Source organism: Globicephala melas, chromosome 8 (assembly GCF_963455315.2).
Source record: "Globicephala melas chromosome 8, mGloMel1.2, whole genome shotgun sequence".
Lineage (NCBI taxonomy): Eukaryota > Metazoa > Chordata > Mammalia > Artiodactyla > Delphinidae > Globicephala > Globicephala melas.
The window spans coordinates 864,123-883,708 of record NC_083321.1 but is presented as its reverse complement, the minus strand read 5'-3'; the positions used below and the strand labels follow the sequence as shown (position 1 = coordinate 883,708).

The following is a 19,586-nucleotide window of genomic DNA, read 5'->3' as shown; positions in this document are numbered from 1 at the left end:
GTGGTCAGCGCGCGGCCTCACCGCGGACACACACGGAGGGCGGCCGCCGGACCGAGTCACTCCGGTCACTCGGCGAGGCGCGGCGGGGCCACAGACCCGCTCCGGCCGCGCGTCCAGCCGGATGCACCAGCACCTACAGTCCGCGGCCCGGCCCCACGGCCCGCCCCCACCCACCCCCACCCACCCCCACCCACCCCCGCCAGCCCGGCGCGCATGCGCACACTGCCGGCTCGGGAGCCATTTCGCGGGGCCGAGGGCGGGGAGCGACTGCGCAGGCGCCCGGCGCCGGAAAGGGCGGGGCGGTGCTGCGCCGGCGCAGTGGGCAGTGCGGGGGCGGGGCCGGCCGTCAGCTGACTGTGGCGGCGGCGGCCTTGCGGGGTAATAGTTAGATCGCGGTTCCGCGCGAAGGGTCGCCGGCGCGTCACCTCTCGGAGGGCGAGGCCTGAGGCCGGCCAGACCATGGCGACCACCGTCAGCACGCAGCGCGGGCCGGTAGGCTCCGGCTGGGGGCGGGCTCCGCGGCCTCAGGGCGCAGGGGAGGGCCCGACGCCGGGCTCCGGGCAAGCGGAAGGGAGTTCCGGGACGGGGGCGGCCCCGCACCGGGTGGGTCCCCGGGTTGGGGGAGGCCCCGCACCCAGTGGGTCCTCGGGAGGACGAGGCACCCAGAGAAGCACCCTGAACCCTGGACAGGCTCTTGGATGGTGGAGGCTCCCAGGCCCGGCTCTGTTCCTCGGTTTCTTAAGTGACAAATGAGGGTCTGGGAGCCGCGAGCTGGGTGCCCTTCCGCGCAGCCCTCGCGTCCTGTCTTCTGGCCCAGCTTATTGTGTCGCTGCCGGCGAGCGAGTCCAGACGGGCTCAGGCCGGCTCCTGGCGACTCGCCTCCAGCCGGGCGTTCGGACTGGGTTGGGGTGCGTCCTCACGAGTAGTGAGGTTCTTATCACAGCGTCTTGAAACGTACGGTAGGCGGACACCTGGGTCCTTCTGAGTCGGGACAAGGTTCCTCTGTGGACACTCCGATGTGCCTTGTCTCAGAAAGCCGCTGCTGAGGGTAAGCCCCCGGGGCTCCTCACCCTCGAGTCGGGCTTGACAAGTCTTGTTTGTGTTTCTCCCGACTGGAGAAGAAGCCACAGAACGTTTTTCTGAGTTTGAGGAAGACCAGGGCTTGTTAGAAACCCCCCTGGGCACAGATGCTCGTTCTGAGCGTTTGAATGGGACCTGATGGGAGTTCCTAGCCGACTGGGTGTGGAAACGCCCCAGAGTCAGTAGAGTGATTTCTCAGCGTTTCCGCGTCTTCACCGGCACTGCGTACAGTGAGCTACACAGCAGGCCGAGTGTCTGTCGACACGTTCTCATTTCTGGGCAAGTGGCTCATCGGAGCAGCACAAGGAGCAAATTAGCGGCTCCCTCGGGAGGGGAGCGGTGGCGTAATGGGCAAGCGGCCCGGCCCCGTTCCTGGCCCGTCACGTGTCCTCAGCCTGCTGGGAACCACAGGCAAACACGCACAGCCGGCTCGGGGCCGGGCGCAGGGAGCGCTTGCTGAAGGTGGGCCCCTCCTCTCACCAAGGGGGACGTCGGCCATGTGCTGTGACAGGGCTGTGACCGGGCCAGGGCGGCGGACGGTGTCCGGACTTGGGGCCTGTGCTGTCGGGGTCTCGATGACCCGGCTGACCGGCCCTGTGCGGTGCTTCCCGGCGTGTTCTCTTGTCGAGTGGTCGTGGGCCTTCTGTCCGTGTGTCGTGGGCCCCATGCGTAGACCAGCAGGTGTTTGAGGGCTGCCCTCCATGACCTGTGCTCGTGCAGTAAGGTTCGGTCCGGGCCAGAGCTGCTGGGGGCTCAGGGGTCTTGGGCGCCCTGGAGCCTGTGTGGCTTGCCCAGATGGTGTGGGTGCTCTCGGTATCTTGGGTGGCACCGTACGGTGACGCCTGCCATCAGGGTCTCACAGAGCATCCACTCTCAGACCCTGAGGTCTGAATTCAAGTCGGGGTGAACGGTGGCCTGCCTGGGCCGGGGCCGGGGCCGGGGCCGGGGCCGGGCTTAGTAAGGGTGTTGGGGCAAGGGTCTCTGACTGGAGACTCGATGGGGTAGCAGGAGCTGTGGGGTGGTGGGAGGGGAGAGCATGGAAAGCAGAGTGGGACAGGGTCTGGGAGATGGGGGGCTGCTGCTTCAAGGCCAGGAAGGGTCCTGAGCAGGGCTGTCTGTGCCAGAGGGCAGGGCCGCCAGTGCAGGTGCATCTGGCCTTGCATTTGATCTGGTTGCTACAGTGGACTGTTTACTTTTTACTGGTTTTTTTTCCCCCCAAGGTTTTTGCCTGGTACACATCCTCTCGTTTCCACATCTCCCCGCTGGCCCACCCCCTCTGGGTTAACTGTACTCGTAAAGGCTTTATTGCCGGTTATCAGACTTGGAGAACCCTTCCTTTTGTGGTTTTCGGGGTCTGGTGGAGACCTCTTCCTTTGCCAGGGTGTACGGACTTGGCGTTGAAGGAGCTCCCACGTGCTGTCGTGTGTGTGGTGCGGTGGAGGCCCCGCGGGACGGCGTGGCTCGTGGCAGAAGCTGCAAGTCCAGCTGGGGCATCCGGCAGGTGCTCCCCATGCCGGGTCCTGGCTGGGCGGCTCTCCCGAGGGTCCGCCCTCGGCCGGGGGGGCCCCAGCCCTACCCACACAGGACGGGGTTCAGCCTCGGCCCAGGGTCACTCAGCAGGGCTCCCAGGGCCTGGATTCACGCTCGCTTGGGCTGACTCTGAAGTCTGACTGTCTCTTCCCGCTCGTGGTGAAGGAGGGACAGGCAGAGTCCTCGGGCATGGGGAGCAGTAGGGGGGGGGTCCCACGGGTCTGGGGAGGTTCCCTTTGTCCCTGAGAAGGGGAGCCTGAGGGGCTAGGAATTTGCTTAAGTTCCAGGAGATGTGGTGTTTGCGTCTGCAGGTGAGTCCCTCCCTGAATGGCCACCGAGGGATGCCCAGCCCTGTGCTGTCTGCCCGCTTTCAGCAGTGCTGGTGTTTCTGTTCTGACAGACCTTCTCCATGCTGTGATTTTGTCTGGTCCACGAACTACTAAAAAGCACCCGATGGGCACCCACAGCAGTACCTGTGTGGGGGCCTCTCTGCCTTCTGAGGTAGAACTCGGGTCGGGGGGGTTTGCGGGACCCGCCACTGTTGACCACAGTGCTGCCGGTCAGCTCGACGGGACGGCGGCCAAGGCTTGGTCACAGGCTAAGATGTGTGGTGTGTCCCATTGAGTCCAGGCCAAAGGGGGCCAGTAGGGACCACTTGTCCTGCTTTTGGAGATGCTGGTTGATCAGTGTGGCCCCTCCTTCCTGTCATGTCTTTTCCCTCGTCAGGCCTGAGGGTGAGCTGTCTGGATGCCTGGGTGGGCGGGGATGTCCAGGTTCTCATCAGCCTTGCACGAATTGATAATTGACTTCACTGGGGGTGGCAGAGGGTGATACTTGAATTTTTTTTTTGAATTTATTTTGGCTGCGTTGGGTCTTTGTTGCTGCGCGCGGGCTTTCTCTAGTTGTGGCAAGCGGGGGCTACTCTTCGTTGCGGTGCGCAGGCTTCTCATTGCGGTGGCTTCTCTTGTTGTGGAGCACGGGCTCTAGGTATGCGGGCTTCATTAGTTGTGGCATGCAGGCTCTGTAGTTGTGGCTCGCGGGCTCTAGAGCGCTGGCTCAGTAGTTGTGGGGCACGGGCTTAGTTGCTCCGTGGCATGTGGGATCTTCCCGGACCAGGGCTCAAACCCGTGTCCCCTGCATTGGCAGGCGGATTCTTAACTGCTGCGCCACCAGGGAAGCCCCTGATGTTTGAATTTTGTCACTTCTTCTGCATTTATTAGCTGGACCTGTTTGTATAGATGAACGCTGTCTGGTTGTCCTTAAATACAGTCTGTATGGGAAAGGCAAGACAGCTGCTTAGTTCTTTCTCTTTCATTTCCAATGTTCAGAGGAAGGAGTTGTTTTTCTTTTTAGGCCTGCGCTTGGCTTTCTCTTTTTCGGGTACAGTTGTGGACCCGCACTGTTGGAGTCTAGACCATCGCTGTGTCCCCGTGAGCTCTGCTCTGGATTCTCAGGGTGAGTTAGGAGCGCATCCTGGTTTAGGATGGCCCCGTCTTCCTGTGAGTTGGACCTTTTTGCGTGTGGTGACCCCGCTGGCCATGCACAGGCCTTTCTTGTTTGGTCTGATGCCACATGGCAACGCCAGCTTTCTTTTAGGGAGTGTTTGCCTGATGGGGTTTTCATTGTTGGACCACATCTTTCAGAACATGTGTCAGGTTGGTCTGTTGTCAGCAACATGGAGCTGGATTGTTAAAAAGTCAAATCTGAAGTCTGTCTTCTTCATTTTTTAGCTGGAATGTGTTAGATAGTTTTATGTGTATAGTTATACACACACACTTTTTGTACCTAACACTTTCATTTGTGCTTTTATTTGTCTATTTTTGTTTCTTTTTCTCTCCTTGCCTTCTTTTGGATTGATTAAATATAGTTTTTTAAGTTCCATTTTTTGGTTTCTGCTGGTTTGGAAAACACATGTTGTCATTCTGTTCTCTTTGGGGTTGTCCTGGAAATGTTAACGTACGGACTTTGCGCTGCTGCCTCGGGTGGCCTCTCCCCATCCTCCCAGGGGCAGTGTTACCTTGATAAGCTGGTGCTTGCTCACAGGGACTGAGACACGTGCTGCTTTCTCTAGTTCCTGAAAGGTATGTTTGCTGTCTGGAATTCTGGGCGCACAGGCTCCTTCTCTTGGGACGTGAAGGTCCCTGTGAGGCATCTGCCATTGAGCTGCTGGTGTGCTCCAGCCCTGTGCCTCTTCCCGCATCTGAGAGCACCCCCAGCCCCTCTTTCCGCTCCCCCGCTCTGCTCTCTGTCGGTGTCTGTGGCATCTATCTGGGCATTGTGGCCAGCAGCTCTGTGCCCGTACCCTCCCACGTATACGGCCTGGGGGCTGCTCGGCCCCTGCGTTACTTGTTGTTTCTCAGACACCTGGCCAACTCCTCGGGCTCCCCGCCTGCAGTCCTGCCTGCGTACCTCCCATTCCACCCACCTCCCTCTGGTGATTCTGCTTCACCACCAGCTGGACAGGAGCTGGGTGGGAGGATGGCGGTGCGGGGCTGGGGGCCCAGGAGGGGCAGCTGCCTCAGCTGACAGTGAGAGGGTCCTGCAGGTCGGGAAGCCACCTGTGCTTTGCGAGGTGCGGGGGTGACCGAGTGGGGGTGGGGCTCGGGCGGGGGTCCCGCAGCGGCTTGTCTGGCGGGTTCATTGTGGGCACGGCTGCGGCAGTGGGCACAGGTGCGATGGCCTCTCACTGCCTAGGGTCGCGTTCTTCACACGGGTTTCCTTCCACGGCTCCTCCTTTCTGTCCGTCTTGCTCCCTCGGGGGTCTTGGGGGGTGTCAGCGCCCACCCCACTCATCCCCAGGCTGACCATCCTGAGCGGCTCCCTGTCTCTCAAGAACATCGCACACGGACCCGCCCTTTCCTTCCCTGGAACCCTCCCTGGCTTCCCCGTCCCCTTGGGCGGCCTCGCCTCTCCTGCCCACTCAGCCGCTCCTGTGGCTCTGCCTTCCGAGCAGGTCCAGCATCGGATTCCTTCTCAGCCTCTGCTTCACCCACACCAACCGCACCCCTTCGACTGGTCCCGCCCGCCCCCACCCCACCCCCCACCCCCCACTGTCACACGCTGGGGCCGGGCGCCAGGCAGAGCCAGATGTGCGTGTGCAGCACCTCACCTGCCCCGGCTCCTCACCTGCCCCGGCTCCTCACCTGCTCCGGCTCCTCACCTGCCCCGGCTCCTCACCTGCCCCGGCTGCTCACCTGCCCCGGCACCTCACCTGCCCCGGCTCCTCACCTGCCCCGGCACCTCACCTGCCCCGGCTCCTCACCTGCCCCGGCTGCTCACCTGCCCTGGCTGCTCACCTGCTCCCTTCCTCATCTCTGAGTCAGAGCCCATCAGTGGCCTTGGTGCGACACTCCTGTCCTCTGCTGCACCCTCCTGCTCTCCCTTGCTTGTTCTGCTCCAGCCACCTCCCTGCCTCAATCTGCCTGGCGGGCTCCTGGCCAGGCCTGTGCACAGAGTCCTCCCAGGCTCTGCATGACCGCTGCCTTCATGCCATTCAGGCCTCTGCTGAGGTGGCGTCTTCTCCCAAAGTGGCCTCAGCCGTCTACACCGTCTTACGTCACCGGCTGTTCACCTGCCCCGGGGTGCTCACCCTGTGATTATGTACAGTGCTGCGACTTTCAGCAGTTGTCTTCTTTTGTTAAACTACGAGCGCCATGGGAGCAGTGATTTCCCCCCAGCATTTGGCGTGAAAATCTGCACATACGGTGAAGTTGAAAGACTTGCAGTGCGATGCCCGGCCCCGGCGCCCCTTGGCCCGTCACTGGCTGTTTCATTTTACTCAGGTGTGGACAGGGTGATCCATCTCGCTCGCACCCAGACCCCGGGCTGGCGTGAGAGGCTCCGGAATCCCTGGGCAAGGCCCCGTGGAAGACGCTGCTGTCCTGTCAGCATTGTGGTCTGGTCCTCGTTTGGGCCAGTGGCGTTGTCTCTCTCGCTGACCCTCCGGCGTCCTCGTGCTCAGTTAACGCCGTGTCTCAGTCCCCGCGTCTGGAGCTTGTGTCCGGCAGGGCTGGGACAGCCAGACGTTCTGGCTTGAGTGGCCTATCCAGGTTTGGGTCATTTAGAAAGTTGGGGGAGGCCTGAGGGATAGGAATAGGGGAGGAGAGCTGACACAGAGGTTTTTGCAGTGAAACCTGGAAGAGGACTGTGGCGGGAGGGGCGAGGGGGGAGGGACTAAGTGGCACCCTCTGGGGAGCTCCCCACGGCGCCAGCCCTCCCTCCCTGTTGCTTCTGGGCTTTTTCCTCTTTTCCTGTTTCCTGAAACCAGGTCATCGGCAGGAGGTGCTGGAGACTTGAGGAAGGAGCAGGGTGTGTGTGTCTGTGGGGGGCGGTGACTCTTGTGGAGACCCATCCCCGTGGCTGCAGGTGTCGGCTGGCAGTTGGAGTTTTCCTTGTAACTTCCTTTGGGAAGATGCTGAACTGATGGAAGAACGTCAGTGGCCCGTGCCGTGACTGGCAGGTGTCTCCTAGGCCTCAGCGGGCGCGTCCCGGGGCCTCTCCGTCGGGGTGGGGGGCTCTGGGATGAGCGTGCAGCCTACTGCTTGCCACAGGCCTCTGGGGCTGCTGTGCTACGGGGCCTGTTGGCTGGTGGGGCAGCCGTCAGCCGCCGGGTGCTGAGCCCCACATGCCCTGCCCTGACCCGCCATCACCCTGGGCCTCGCCCCTGCTGTTGTCTCTGGCGGGCGGGCCTAGGGCAGGTGTCCCCAGGGTGCCTTCAGGCGGGTGGCCCTGCAGACCTGGAGGCTCCTCCTCCCTGGGCTGTGATCCCCCCTCCCCCACCCCTCACAGGCTCTGACCACGTGGGATTGGTCCCCCTCCCTTAAGGCCTCAGCGTGGCCCGCTGTCCCCGCGTGGCTCCTGTGTGGACTGTGCTGAACCCCAAAACCAAGATGAGTACAGTAAAGAGGGAACATACCCCCCAGGAGTTTCATTTCATTCTAGTTTCATGACCTCTAGGAGCTCCTGACAAGACAGGATCAGTGAAGGAACAGAGAGGCCTTTCCTGACCTGTCACTCTCGCCACTGAATGTCCCCCTGCGGCCTGCTCCCTGTGGGGTCCTTGGCGCTGAGGTGGGCAGTCATTCCTCAGGCCAGCAGGCGGGGGTGTGGTCTGTGCGCCAGCGACCCCTGGGAGAGTTATTTCAGTAAGACGAGTACCGGGCAAACGGCAAGGAGCCTGAGGGGCTCTGGATGGGGTGCGTTTGGGGGGTCACGGGGGCCTGGTCTTGGCGCTGGCAGGAATTGACGATTGGCATGTCCCGGGCGTCTCAGCCCTCCTGAGGGGTGTGGCCCACGGGGTGTCACCACCCGCTTTCCTTCGAGGGCCTGTCCTGGAACCCACTCGGCTGCACTACGCGCCCAGGAAACGCGGCCTGCGATGCCCTGGGGAGGGAATGGAAGGCACTGCGCTCCTCTCTTGGCAACTCCGGGGCCTCTGGGGGGCAGCCTCCGGGGGCACCCTCCCCTGCCCTGGGCTGGGCCCTTGATGCAGCGGAGGTGTGAGACGCAGAGCTGGCTCCCAGACAGAGGGTCGGGGGGGGGGCGGGGGGGTGCGGGGGGCACAGCTTGCTTTTAGAGAGAAGCAGCGGGAGCGCTAGGCCCCTGGGTGCAGAGTCGGCGTGTGGGCTGCTGGGAGCCAGCGAGCGCCCTTGTGTGCGCTTCCATCAGCCTTGGTGGGAGCGCATGATCTCCAGGCCCAGACCCTCCCAGGGACCTTCGCTAGGAAAGGCGCTGGGGGCGCTCGCTGGGGGAGGTGCTCTCCCAGGGGCGCTGTGAGCTAGGTGGATGGGGTGCTGTCTGGGCCCCTGCCTGGTGCCGTCTGGTCTGCGCAGCAGAGACCCCCGTGTCGTGTGGTGCCCGGACGTCAAGTGGTCCCGGCGGCTGCTGTGAGCGCAGTTGCCAGAACTCGCTGTGACACGCTGGGGTCTTCCTTTCCGTTTCCACCCACTTCTTCAGGGCCCGCGGCTGGGGTCTGTGACGTCCCCTGCGCAGCTGAGGGGGCCTGTGGCCCTGGTTTCCCCCCCAGCAGCCAGACCTCCATCGTGGGTCCTGCGGCTGCTCCCTCCCGTTCACCTGGGCTCTGCTCGCACTGTGGCCCCTCCAGGCCCGCACCCCCCCGGAGGGCGAGCAACGGTGCGGCTGTCGAGGGCTCTGAACACAGGCGGTCGGGCCGTCTGGCTGTGGGCCGTCTCTCCGTGCATGGTCTCCTGCGGTCTTCTTGGGAGTCGTCACTCTTGGAGCCCCCAGGCTCCACCGGGCTCCACACTCAGGTGTGTCCCTGAGTGTGGTCCCCATCAGGTGTGTCCCCATCACTTCACCTGTCCAGGGCCAGGTATCCGGGCTTCTGGTGGTTAATCTGTTGGGTTCTTGGTCTCCGGGGCGTTTTTGCACGCAAGTTGTTTCTCGTGGAGACGTTTGAAGGGTATCAGCACAGAGGCCTTTCCAAGTCACTGGACATCCAAGCTTCAGGTTTCACCCCGTGAACAGCGCTCACGGTGGACAGGCCTTGCTTGCGGCGGTCCTGGTCCTGGGGAAGGGATCGTGGACACGCGGACCAGAGCGTGTGAGGCCCCCAGGCCCAGCGAGGACGCGAGGCCTGCTTTCAGGGCGGAGACGCACTCGGGCCTCCACAGAGCCCCCTGTTTGCTGCGCATCCTGATGCCGAGAGTGCAGGCCCTGGGAGGGGTCCGCAGGGTGGATATCTTGCCGCCGCGGACCCTCGTCCTGTGGGCGGGTGGCGCCCAGCCCTGACCGCCGTGCTCTCCGCAGGTGTACATCGGGGAGCTGCCTCAGGACTTCCTGCGCATCACGCCCACACAGCAGCAGCAGCAGATCCAGCTGGACGCACAGGCTGCGCAGCAGCTGCAGTACGGAGGGGCGCTGGGCACCGTGGGCCGCCTCAGCATCACCGTGGTGCAGGTGGGTGTGGCCGCCTGTGGGGGGGGGCAGGGGGAGGGGGCCGGAGCGGGCGGGGCGGGGCCTTCGCTGTCGTAGCATGTTGCCACGTGGATGGATGGGGCTTCCTCTGATCCCGTTTTTCTGGAAACACATACCTCGTGGAGAGCGATGGATGTGAAGATACTGACAATCGCCCGGGTTTCCCCAGGAAGAGTTAGAGAAGGGGTCCGGAGCGCCGCTCGCCCTGCCGGTGCCGGGGAAGGGGCGGTGTGGCTGCTGCCCGGTCATCCCGGCCCCCGGGAGAACCAGATGTGCTGTCAGGACAGAAAGAGCGCTGCCACGTTGCTCTGACAGGCTGCGTGAGGCCGCGGGAGGCAGAGACATCTGTCCATCTGTCCATTTGTCCGCAGCAGACACCAGGGCCGTGCCTGGTGAGTCGTTGTGCCCAGTAAGCTTCGGGGTGGCCTTCCTCAGACACTCGTGTGCCTACAGCGCAGCCCAGTCGATGTCTCAGGGGAGCCACTTGGAAGTGGGCAGGCCAGGCCTCCGTGTCCCCTTCGTGGTGCCGGGGGCGTGGGAGGAGAGCACGGTGGCAGACGGGCCTCTGCAGAGGGCAGCAGCCGTGAGCAGAGCACGGCCTGGGGGCCAGTCGGGGTCCAGGAGAAGGAAGGCGCCTCCCGCACTCACGGGCCGCTGGCCTTGCTCAGACCACAAGCGTCGGATTATTCAGCCGGAAAAGCCTTAGCGGATAGACAGAGACAAAACAGCCGCCTTGAAGCTATCGAAAATCAGGCCCGTTCCAGACTTTGCTGCTACGTGTTTTCCAGAAAATACCAGGGCGGCTTCTAGGAGTTTTGGGGGGAAAATCTGCCGTCCTGAGAACTGCTCTAGTGAATTCACAGTGAAGACAACAGCGTGTGAGGCCTGAGGCCCTCTGCCGGGCGCTTTCGGGAAGACATTGCCCGTGCGATCCGTGTTTGCTCTTGCAGACAGAGGAGCAGGAAGTCAGCGGGTGAGGAGGGCAGGGCAGGGCGGCAGTAAACGCCTGCGTCGCCCTGAGGGCCGGGGTGCGGTGCGCCGATGGCGAGCTTGGGGGGCAGGTGTGGAGCGGCCCAGGTGTTATCGTGGAAAGTACAGCATGAACAGGAATCGCCACCCTGTGCCGGGGGCTGCTTCAGGGCCAGGCCCTCCTGGTGCTGCCAGCTGGGGGTCCTGTGGCCTTGGGGCTCGGCTCTGAGCGGGCACCCTGTCCTGAGCTGGAGTTCAGGGCTCCCTCGGGGTCTGTGTCGGGAAGATGTGGGCGAGGCTGGAAGGCCCTGCGCTTGGTGCTCCTGGGGGAGAACCAGCCGACTTCGGGGCGCATCCACGTGGGGGCAGGCGGGTATGTGACCCCAAGGCCTGTTGCCAGCACCCAGGGGATGGAGGAGCCTCGACCAAAATGGGGGAAATTACAGGAGGAACAGGCCGGGAAGGAAACTCGCGGTTCGGTGTCGGACACGTTAAGTCGAGGATGTTTTAAAGGCAGGGGGCCGAGGCCGGGAGGCTGTGGACTGCAGGGCAGAGGTCCAGCAGTGACATAAGGCGGGCGTCCTGAGGGGCTCAGGCTGGGCCTGCACGGAGGGGTGGTGGCTCTGGGACGTGCGGTCGTGGGCAGCCCCGGCCAGAGCTCTGGGGAAGTCGGCACGAGAGTGGGGGATGCGGGGGGGCAAGGAGGCTCGCAGACAGAATAGGGGCTTGTGTGGAGCCTTCCAGAGGGGAGAAGAGAGAGGGTGTCAGTGCAGGCAGCAGGGCTTTGGGGAATTTTTTGCTGTTTTTTAAAAAATCGACCTTACTGATTATGATTTACATATGTTAAAATGCACTGATTTGAATTAGCCTGTGTTTCAATGACCTCTGACGAGCCTGTCCACCGCTGTGATGAAGAGAGCTTCCCCAGCAACACAGATAGTTCCCTCTGCCTGTCGGTGGGCCTGCCCTTGACCGCAGTGCTGACCAAGCTCAGGCCCCGGGGCACTTCCCGAGTCTGTCTGTTGCCCAGCAGGGACGGGGGTCCCAGCCCTGGGCCGCTGTGAAGCACGGGCTTCTGTGTGAGCGTGAGTTCCCATTTCGGAGTGGACTCCCAACTCCCGAGCTGGGTGGAGTCTGCTTTGGAGAAGCTGCCAGGCTGGTCCCTGCACTGCCACACCGTGGCTTCTCCCAGCCACCTGCGGGACTCCTGCGCTCTGGGGGTGGGCGGCTTGGCCCGGCGGGCTGGGTCTGAGCCTGTCCAGCAGCTCCTTGTGGCCTCACGGGGTTCTGCTTTGCGTGTCGCTGATGGCCGATGGTGGGGAGCGTCTTCTCACGTGCTAATTGGCGTCGAGCTTTTCTTCTTCAGATCTTCTGCCTGTTTTTCAACCGTGTTGTGTTCTCATTGCTGAGGTTTGTGGGTCCGTTATGTCCTGGACACGGGTTTGTGATCAGACTTGATGCTGCAGACGGGGCTGCTCTGTCCTCCTCACGGTCCCCAGGGAGCCGCCAGCTGTCCTTCCTGGGCCGTGCTTTTGCTGACCTTGCCTAAAAGATGACAAAGACTTCTTCTGGTTTTTCCTGTGCAAGTTTTACAGTTTTAGGTTTTACATTTAAGCCCATAATCCACTGGGAGTCAGTACTTCCCGACCGACAGCCTGACGTGCTCATCGGTGTTCACGTTTGCGCCTACAAACGCATCCCAGCCGTCCCGAGCAGCGCGTCTGGCTTGAGGTGGGCCCGTGACCTATGTGAGATGTGGGTGGGCTCTGCCTCATCTGGTGCCCAAGATGAGTTGCCTGCACCCCTGGCCCCCATGCAGCACTGGGCAGGGATGGTCACTGCCGAGAGGCTCCTGCGCGGGAGGGGGGCCGGGAGCCAGCACGGTCACTCTCCGAGGGCGCAGGGAAGGCCTTGGCTGGGCCCTGCTTCTCCGGGGTGGCCCCCGTCCCCCTGCTTCTCTTCTCGGTGGCTCTTGGCTCTGTCCCGGGATGGCCTGCCCTTTTCACCCTCCTCCTCCTTTGGGTGGGGATCCAGCCCCTGCCTAGCAGCAGCCGGTGTGTCCTGAGTGTCAGGCACGGTGCCGGGTGCCTTATCGCAGAACACTGGACCCAGCCTGGACTTCTCCTCCCTCCGGGGTCCCAGAGCACGGTCGTCCCTGGGATTGGTTCTGGGACCCCACAGACACCACAGTCCAAGGATGCTCAAGTCCCTTATGTAAAGCGGTGCAGCTTTGCACGTACCCTGCACACATCCTCCCGTGTACTGAGTCATCACTGGATTACTCGTAACACTTAACACGCGGTAAATGCTGTGTGCGTGCAGTCGTAACACAGTGTAAAGCTATAAAATTCGTTGCTGGTGTGGCAAATTCAAGTTTTGCTTTTTGGAACTTTCTGGAATGTTTTTTCCTAATATTTTTTATCTGTGGTTGCTTAAATCCACGGATACGGAGGGCTGACGGTTCAGTTACAGCCGTGTTCCGGTGGGTCGGCACCCAGAAATCTCTGGAAGCCGTGAGTGGAAGGGGCAGCCCACTTAGCTGAGCTGTGGCTTCCACTGTGACAGCCGCTGCCCTGTCTCATACATCGGCTTTATTTCAGGCCAAGTTGGCAAAGAACTACGGCATGACCCGCATGGATCCGTACTGCCGACTGCGCTTGGGCTACGCGGTGTACGAGACGCCCACAGCCCACAACGGCGCCAAGAACCCGCGCTGGAATAAGGTCATCCAGTGCACGGTGCCCCCGGGTGTGGACTCCTTCTACCTGGAGATCTTTGACGAGGTGGGCGCCGCGCGGGGGCCACTCAGCCGCTCCAGAACTTCAGGTTTCTTGTGGCTTTGTGACAGGTGTCCTGGTGTCCCCAGCATAGTGAAAAGCACGTTTCCCCTGCAGAGTCTTTAGAACTTGCATTCAGACACGTCACCACCCTGTGTCCAGCGTGTGGGCGTCACCCGACCAGGCAGGTCAGGCAGCCGCTATCTGTACGCAGCTCAGGTGTGACGTGGTCAGGGCCCGTGGCTGGGTGGCGTGAGTGGCAGGAACCTCCCGAGTGTCACTGGGCCGTCGGGTGCCCTGGGCTCTAACTCAGCCTGGCCCTCCGAGGGCCTGCCTGGGCGTGTCCCACCGCTCCTGAGGCCGGGTCGGCTGCCCCCTCGCCTGTGGTCGGCTGACGGGGCTGGGGGGTGGGGGTGGGCAGCGGGGCTGGGAAGTGGCCACAGTCCCCAGGGTTCTGCCTTCCTCCCTTCCTCCCGGGTCCTCCCTCACACCCGGCCCCGTCGCCTCTGGGGCCCTGGGGTGGAGGGGAGCATGTGGTCTGTGGGGGGCGCATGTCTGCAGGGGCCCGGTGGAGCCTCCCTCCCCCTGCGCCCACAGGAGGTGGAGAGAGCGGGGCGGCCCCGGGCCGCGCACACCCTGCCGGGAGGGCTGGGGGAGTGGGGCGGCCTCCCGGGCAGCCCTGGGGTCACCGCCATCTCCCGTCACCCCCCAGCGAGCCTTCTCCATGGACGACCGCATTGCCTGGACACACGTGACAATCCCCGAGGCGCTGAGGCAGGGCAAGGTCGTGGACGAATGGTACAGCCTGAGCGGGCGGCAGGGCGACGACAAGGAGGGCATGATCAACCTGGTCCTGTCCTACACGGTGAGGCCGGCTGGCGGGCCCATGGCCACTGGGGTGCCGTTCCCGGGCTTACCGGCATCCCCGCCCTTACTCCCAGGTGTTTCTGGCATGTGGACGCGGGGAGGGGGTGCAGGGGCCCCGGGTGGGACCGACTGCCCAGCCTCACGGCCGCCTCCTCTGGCACCTTGTCTCACCCCCTTTCTGGTGCTGGACTGATTCACAGCAGGTCCCAACATCAGTGAGTTTACTCGTGAACATGCCATCGTGCCTCTGTAACAGGCGTTTCTACGTAGACGGAAAGCCATCGTTGTACTTAACTAAAGAATTATAAACAGAGAGAGGCGGTTTGACCCTGGAGTTTAAGCTTAGGTTTCCTTTCTTGAGCGGGGTTTTCTGTTGGTCACGTCTCAGCCGTGGTTCAGCAGGCCTGATGCCACCTTCTACCCGAGTCCTCCGGCAGAGGAGCCTTTGGGGTGTCGGTGTGGGCAGGGACTTGATGATGCTGGATGGGATGCAGGGCCTGGCTGGACCCACCTCGATCCTGGGCCCGGTGACTGGGCTCCAGGCCCTGCACTGTCCCTCCCAGGACGCTTTTGGCGAGGCTGGGAGTGATGAGGTTCGGATGTGTGCTGTGTTCTTCTCTGACCCCTGATTGTCTTTGGTGTGTTTCAGTCACTGCCGGCTGCCATGATGATGCCGCCTCAGCCCGTGGTCCTGATGCCCACTGTGTACCAGCAGGGCGTCGGCTACGTGCCCATCACAGGTGTGTGCTGCTTCTCCTCCCCGGGCGCATGCCCTTGGGTGTTCGAGCAGCGGGGAGGCGCGTGGGGGTTCGGGGTGTGGGCTAGAGTCTGGGCCTGGTCTTCAAGGGATGCCCGGAGAGCCTCCCAAAACCAGGGGTCCGCTGTTACGTTTGAATGTTACGTGCACGTGTAGGAAATAGGGTTTGTTTTTTCTCTGTCGGCACAGAGAAGGTGAGTTGAAATTTATGGAGATGTTGAAATGTGATTTCTAAGCATTTTGAATCACCGCAGCACAAGATCACTTCCTGTTGGGTGGATGGACCCCGGGCTCCAGCGTTGCTGTTTCTCTCCCATCTTTTTACCTTTATGAGCTTCTTACCTTACGCGCTGGTAACCTTTCTGAACGCGCGGCTCGCACAGCACAGCAAAGTCAAGTTGGACTGTGGCTCTTCCGCCTTTGGATTTTTGAGCCTTCACGTCAGCCTGTGATCGGCTCCCATTCGGGGCCGTGACGGGTCCTGGGCTCAGCTCGCCCCCCACGTGAGCCACCATAAAACCCGGGCAGTGCATGGGCGGCGGGAGGCTCGGGGCACCGGAGAGACCAAGTGACGCCGGGGATGCCGTGTGCACGGTGTGGCCACGTCCCCGAAATCCTCTAAACTCCGTCCAGAGCGAGGTGAAGACTGTGGGGCCCCGAGTTAATTGCCCTAGGACCGCCTGCCTCCCACGCTACAACCCAAGACCCTCCTGGAAGGGGCCTAAGGAGAGCCAGGGTGCCCCCTAAAGTTTGTCTCCACTGTTCCCAGAAGTGTCAGAAATGCAGGCGGTGGGGGTGTGGCCTGGATGCAAACCAGGCCAGGGCGGACGGCGGGGGGCTCGCGGAGTGAAGCTGTCAGCCATCCCCAGTCCCGGGTTCCCTTTCCCTCCCCGTTTCTGAAAGGCGGTGGGCGAGCACCTTCCTGGGCTCGTGGAATGACCTGGGGTCCCTGGCCTCACCAGGTTTGAGTGCCCGCCTGGGACCCAAGCGACCTCTCGCCTCTCAGGACGGCCAGGACTAAAGGCCAGTGGGCGGGGGGTGTGGGCCGGTGCTCGGCCCAGCTGGCCCAGGAGGGACTCGGAGGGGCTGGGCTCTGCTGCTGCCTTGGGAGCACGTCCCGTCCCCTCTGTCCCTGGAGGCAGCCGTGTGTGTCCAGCGCAGCCTCAGTCGCGCACCTGCAGCCGATGCGACCTCGTCTCAACACTTGTCGGCCCTTCTGCCAGTTTTGGTTTGGACGGCGTTGAGCCGCCTTTAGGATCTTCTGACTTCAGACAGGAAAGGAAATCATGTCCTAAACTTCTCAGTCCAGCGCTCCCAGCCTGGTTCGGCGGATTGTTTGTGCTTTTGAGTTTATAAGAACTAATGATTTTATTTTATTTTATTTTAAAAATTTATTTATTTATTTTTGGCTGCATTGGGTCTTCGTTGCTGCACGCAGGCTTTCTCTAGTTGCAGCGAGCGGGGGCTACTCTTGGTTGTGGTGCGTGGGCTTCTCATTGCAGTGGCTTCTCTTGTTGTGGAGCATGGGCTCTAGGCGCACGGGCTTCAGTAGTTGTGGCCCCCGGGCTCAACAGTTGTGGCGCACAGGCTTAGCTGCCCCGCGGCATGTGGGATCTTAGTTCTCGACTAGAGCCCGAATCCGCGTCTCCTGCATTGCCAAGCGGATTCTTTTTTTTTTTTTTTTTTAATTAATTAATTTATGGCTGAGTTGGGTCTTTGTTGCTGTGCGCGGGCTTCAGTAGTTGTGGCTCTCAGGCTCTAGAGCGCAGGCTCAGTAGTTGTGACACACGGGCTCAGTTGCTCTGTGGCATGTTCGACCAGGGCTCGAACCCGTGTCCCCTGCATTGGCAGGCGGATTCTTAACCACTGCGCCACCAGGGAAGCCCTGCAAGCGGATTCTTAACCAGCGTGCCACCAGGGAAGTCCCAGAACTAATGATTTTAAATCCGTTTCTACTTTTCAGAGAGGTGTTTGACTAGGCTCTGCACTCGGTTAGGCGTGGAGCCTCTGTTAACACTCTCCTTCCTTACGTTTGTCTGGGTTCCCCCAAGAGACCATCTCAGGACAAGGAGTCAAAGCTTTGTCTTGGGGTCCGGTGGCACCAGGTGCTCGGACTGAACCTTCCAGCAGTTGAGATGCCGTGAGGTTCTCAGTTGTCACCTGTGTCTAACAAGGGAGTGAGGGGACGTGGCTGGTGTGAGGGAGTGATACCAGGAGCCCCACGTGTAGCTGGCGGGGCTGGGTGTCCGGGGCCCCGGGGCCTCTGCTCGAGCGCACAGGCCCCGGCGCGGCAGTGCTCGTGAGCACCTCGCCTCGTGGGTTGTCTGCTGTCACGGGGAAGGCTGGGCACGTGCTGGGCACGCACTGGGTGAGTTTTCTTTCCTCGTCAGTGTCTGATTGTGATGTGAGTGCCAAGCTGGGAAAGTCTGTTCTGGAATGTGTGACAGAGGAAACGGCGTGAAAGTCTCAGGTGTTGGGGCAAAGGAGCGTAGACTGGGTTTGCTGTTTCGTTCTCAGGTGGCGGGAACGGTTTTGTGGCCTTTGATGGATGAGAATTGACCCCTGTGGTGTAAATGCACACGTTCTTAGGCTTGTTTTTGCCCCTGCCACCCCCGCTGTGAAGTGGGCTCATGTGAGATGCCGGGGACCGAGTGGCGGGGGGCTGCTCGCCCCTGGTTTCTCACGAGTGTCTGGCCAGTTTCTGAGGTCACGCTGGGAGACGAGACCTGGGGGGCCGACCCCCGGGGCGGCTAGCCCACGCGTCGGAGGTGCTGCTTTCCCTGACCCCTGTCTCCTGCTCTCAGGGATGCCCGCCGTGTGCAGCCCCGGCATGGTGCCTGTGGCCCTGCCCCCAGCCGTAAGCGCCCAGCCCCGCTGCAGCGAGGAGGACCTGAAGGCCATCCAGGACATGTTCCCCAACATGGACCGGGAGGTGATCCGCTCTGTGCTGGAGGCCCAGCGGGGCAGCAAGGATGCGGCCATCAACTCCCTGCTGCAGATGGGCGAGGAGTCCTAGATGTGCCCCGCTGCCAGCCCGCCTGCCCGCCTGCCCGCCCAGCTCCCAGGAGCACCGTCCCCCGCAGATCCCCGTGAACGCACCCTGCGTAGCCCCTTCCTCGGACGTCTGTGTAGCCCAGTCCACACCCTTGTTCGGGATGCATGTGGTTTTCGGTTCCTGCAGCCGTTCTCGACGTGGTCGCGGCGGGTGGGGGGCCTCTCCCGCATTGGTCGGAGGGCCGTGTCCCGTGTGCGCGCCCGCCTTCCCGCCGTCCCGGGAGGCTCTCCTGGGAGCAGCTGCCCCCACCAGGGCCTTCGCGCCGAGCCTTCTCTGGTTTGATTGGTGGCCTGCGGTGACGCGACCTGATCGGGTAGGCCCATTAACGCAAGGCACACAGAACCCACTGACAGCGGGTTTGGGGTCACTTAGAAGTTTCAGCTGAAAACTTGTCTCCTCCCCTTGGTGGTGTTCGTGGGCTGCTCACCCCCGTCCAGCCTCGGCTGCAGAGCTCAGCCTGAGTGCAGAGCAGCCAGGTCTGGGCGTGGCGTCGGGAGCCCTGGCCCGAGCCCTGGGCCCTCAATCTCTCCTGCTGTCTCACCCGCCTCTGTGTGATGCTGTCCCGAAGGGTCACCGCTCCCCCCGGGATGCACTCTGGCAACAGAACTAAAACTGGGGTGTAAGAAACAGATCCAGTCTTGTATTTGCTTATTAAAGGGCATTTAGGAACTCCTGGCTTTTACTGCCGATGTTAATTTAGGGAGACTAGGTTGGCCCCAGGCCTGTGGGTCAGTTTGGGCGACAGAGAGGGCAGTCTGGTGACCGTCAGTGCTGGCAGGTCTTCCCAAGAGGCAGGAGGCGCCCTGCCGTGTGGATGCTACCCTGGCCCTGGCTCCGGCCGCGGACAGAGAGGATGGGGACAGGCTGGGTGATGCCCCGTGGAAATCAAATCTGAATGGTGTCTCCGAAGTGACGCACTGGCTGTGGCCACTGCGGTCCGCGGTAAGTCGCGGTCACCGCTCTGTCTTTGGAGTCATTGCCCAGCCTTTGGACATAGAGGTGGATCCCAACCGTGTGGACGTCAGTGGAAGGCCAGCCCGAGGAAGTTAGGAGGACTCAGGCTGCAGCCCTTCCCTCCATGTAGGTTAAGTGCAGTGCCGCTTTCTGTCTCCCCCGGGCGTGCACGGTGGCCCCGGCTCGGGGAGACCTGCGTTGGTTGGTGGGTTCGGACCACTTGTGCCTTTGCCGCAGGCTCTTCTCAGATGCTTGAGAGCGATGGTTCCTCGGCTGCAGCCCTAGACTGTTGGGCGGTGACCTGACCACACTCGGCGCAGCTCCACGCAGGCCGGGCCCCCAGCCCCAGGTGACCCCGCGCTGCCCCAGCCGCCCCGCCCGGGCCTCCGTTCACGGGAGTCTTAGCTTCAGGGCGGCCCCAGACCTGCCAGCTCTCATGGTCCTTTTCCATGGATGCTTCTTTACTAGGTCAGAGGAAGGTCATGCCTGTGAGGCCTTCGTTAAGTCAGACGCCCTTCCTGCCCCGGCTTCGCGTTCACGTCTGCGCTCCCCGTCCAGGCAGCCCCTGGGGGTGGGGTGGGGGCCGTCTGGCTCGGGCGCCCGGGGCCGGGGCACCGTGCAGCTGGCTGCCGCTCTGTGCTGGTGAGGAGAGAGGCGTTTC

At 62.3% G+C, this 19,586-nt stretch overlaps 1 protein-coding gene across 2 annotated transcripts; it reads left to right on the top strand.

Moving 5' to 3' along the window:
* Window positions 1–321: 321 nt before the first annotated feature.
* TOLLIP (toll interacting protein) lies at window positions 322–18,603 on the top strand. 2 transcript variants are annotated; one of them, XM_030833113.2, is made up of 6 exons: window positions 322–492; window positions 9,379–9,528; window positions 13,116–13,298; window positions 14,005–14,157; window positions 14,809–14,899; window positions 17,721–18,603. In XM_030833113.2, exons 1-6 carry the CDS (start codon window positions 460–462, stop codon window positions 17,930–17,932), a joined length of 822 nt encoding a protein of 273 aa, XP_030688973.1. In that variant the 5' UTR covers window positions 322–459; the 3' UTR covers window positions 17,933–18,603. The 2 variants fall into 2 exon arrangements, with proteins under 2 accessions (XP_030688973.1, XP_030688975.1); XM_030833115.2 differs by lacking the exons at window positions 13,116–13,298; window positions 14,005–14,157; window positions 14,809–14,899 and having other exon boundaries at window positions 17,721–17,930.
* Window positions 18,604–19,586: the final 983 nt, after the last annotated feature.

Excerpts from the sequence above, each read along its gene's own strand:
- TOLLIP (XM_030833113.2), top strand. The coding sequence starts at position 460 with ATGGCGACCACCGTCAGCACGCAGCGCGGGCCG. Across the intron at positions 9,529-13,115 it reads TCAGCATCACCGTGGTGCAG|GCCAAGTTGGCAAAGAACTA; the intron begins GTGGGTGTGGCC and ends GCTTTATTTCAG. Across the intron at positions 13,299-14,004 it reads ACCTGGAGATCTTTGACGAG|CGAGCCTTCTCCATGGACGA; the intron begins GTGGGCGCCGCG and ends GTCACCCCCCAG.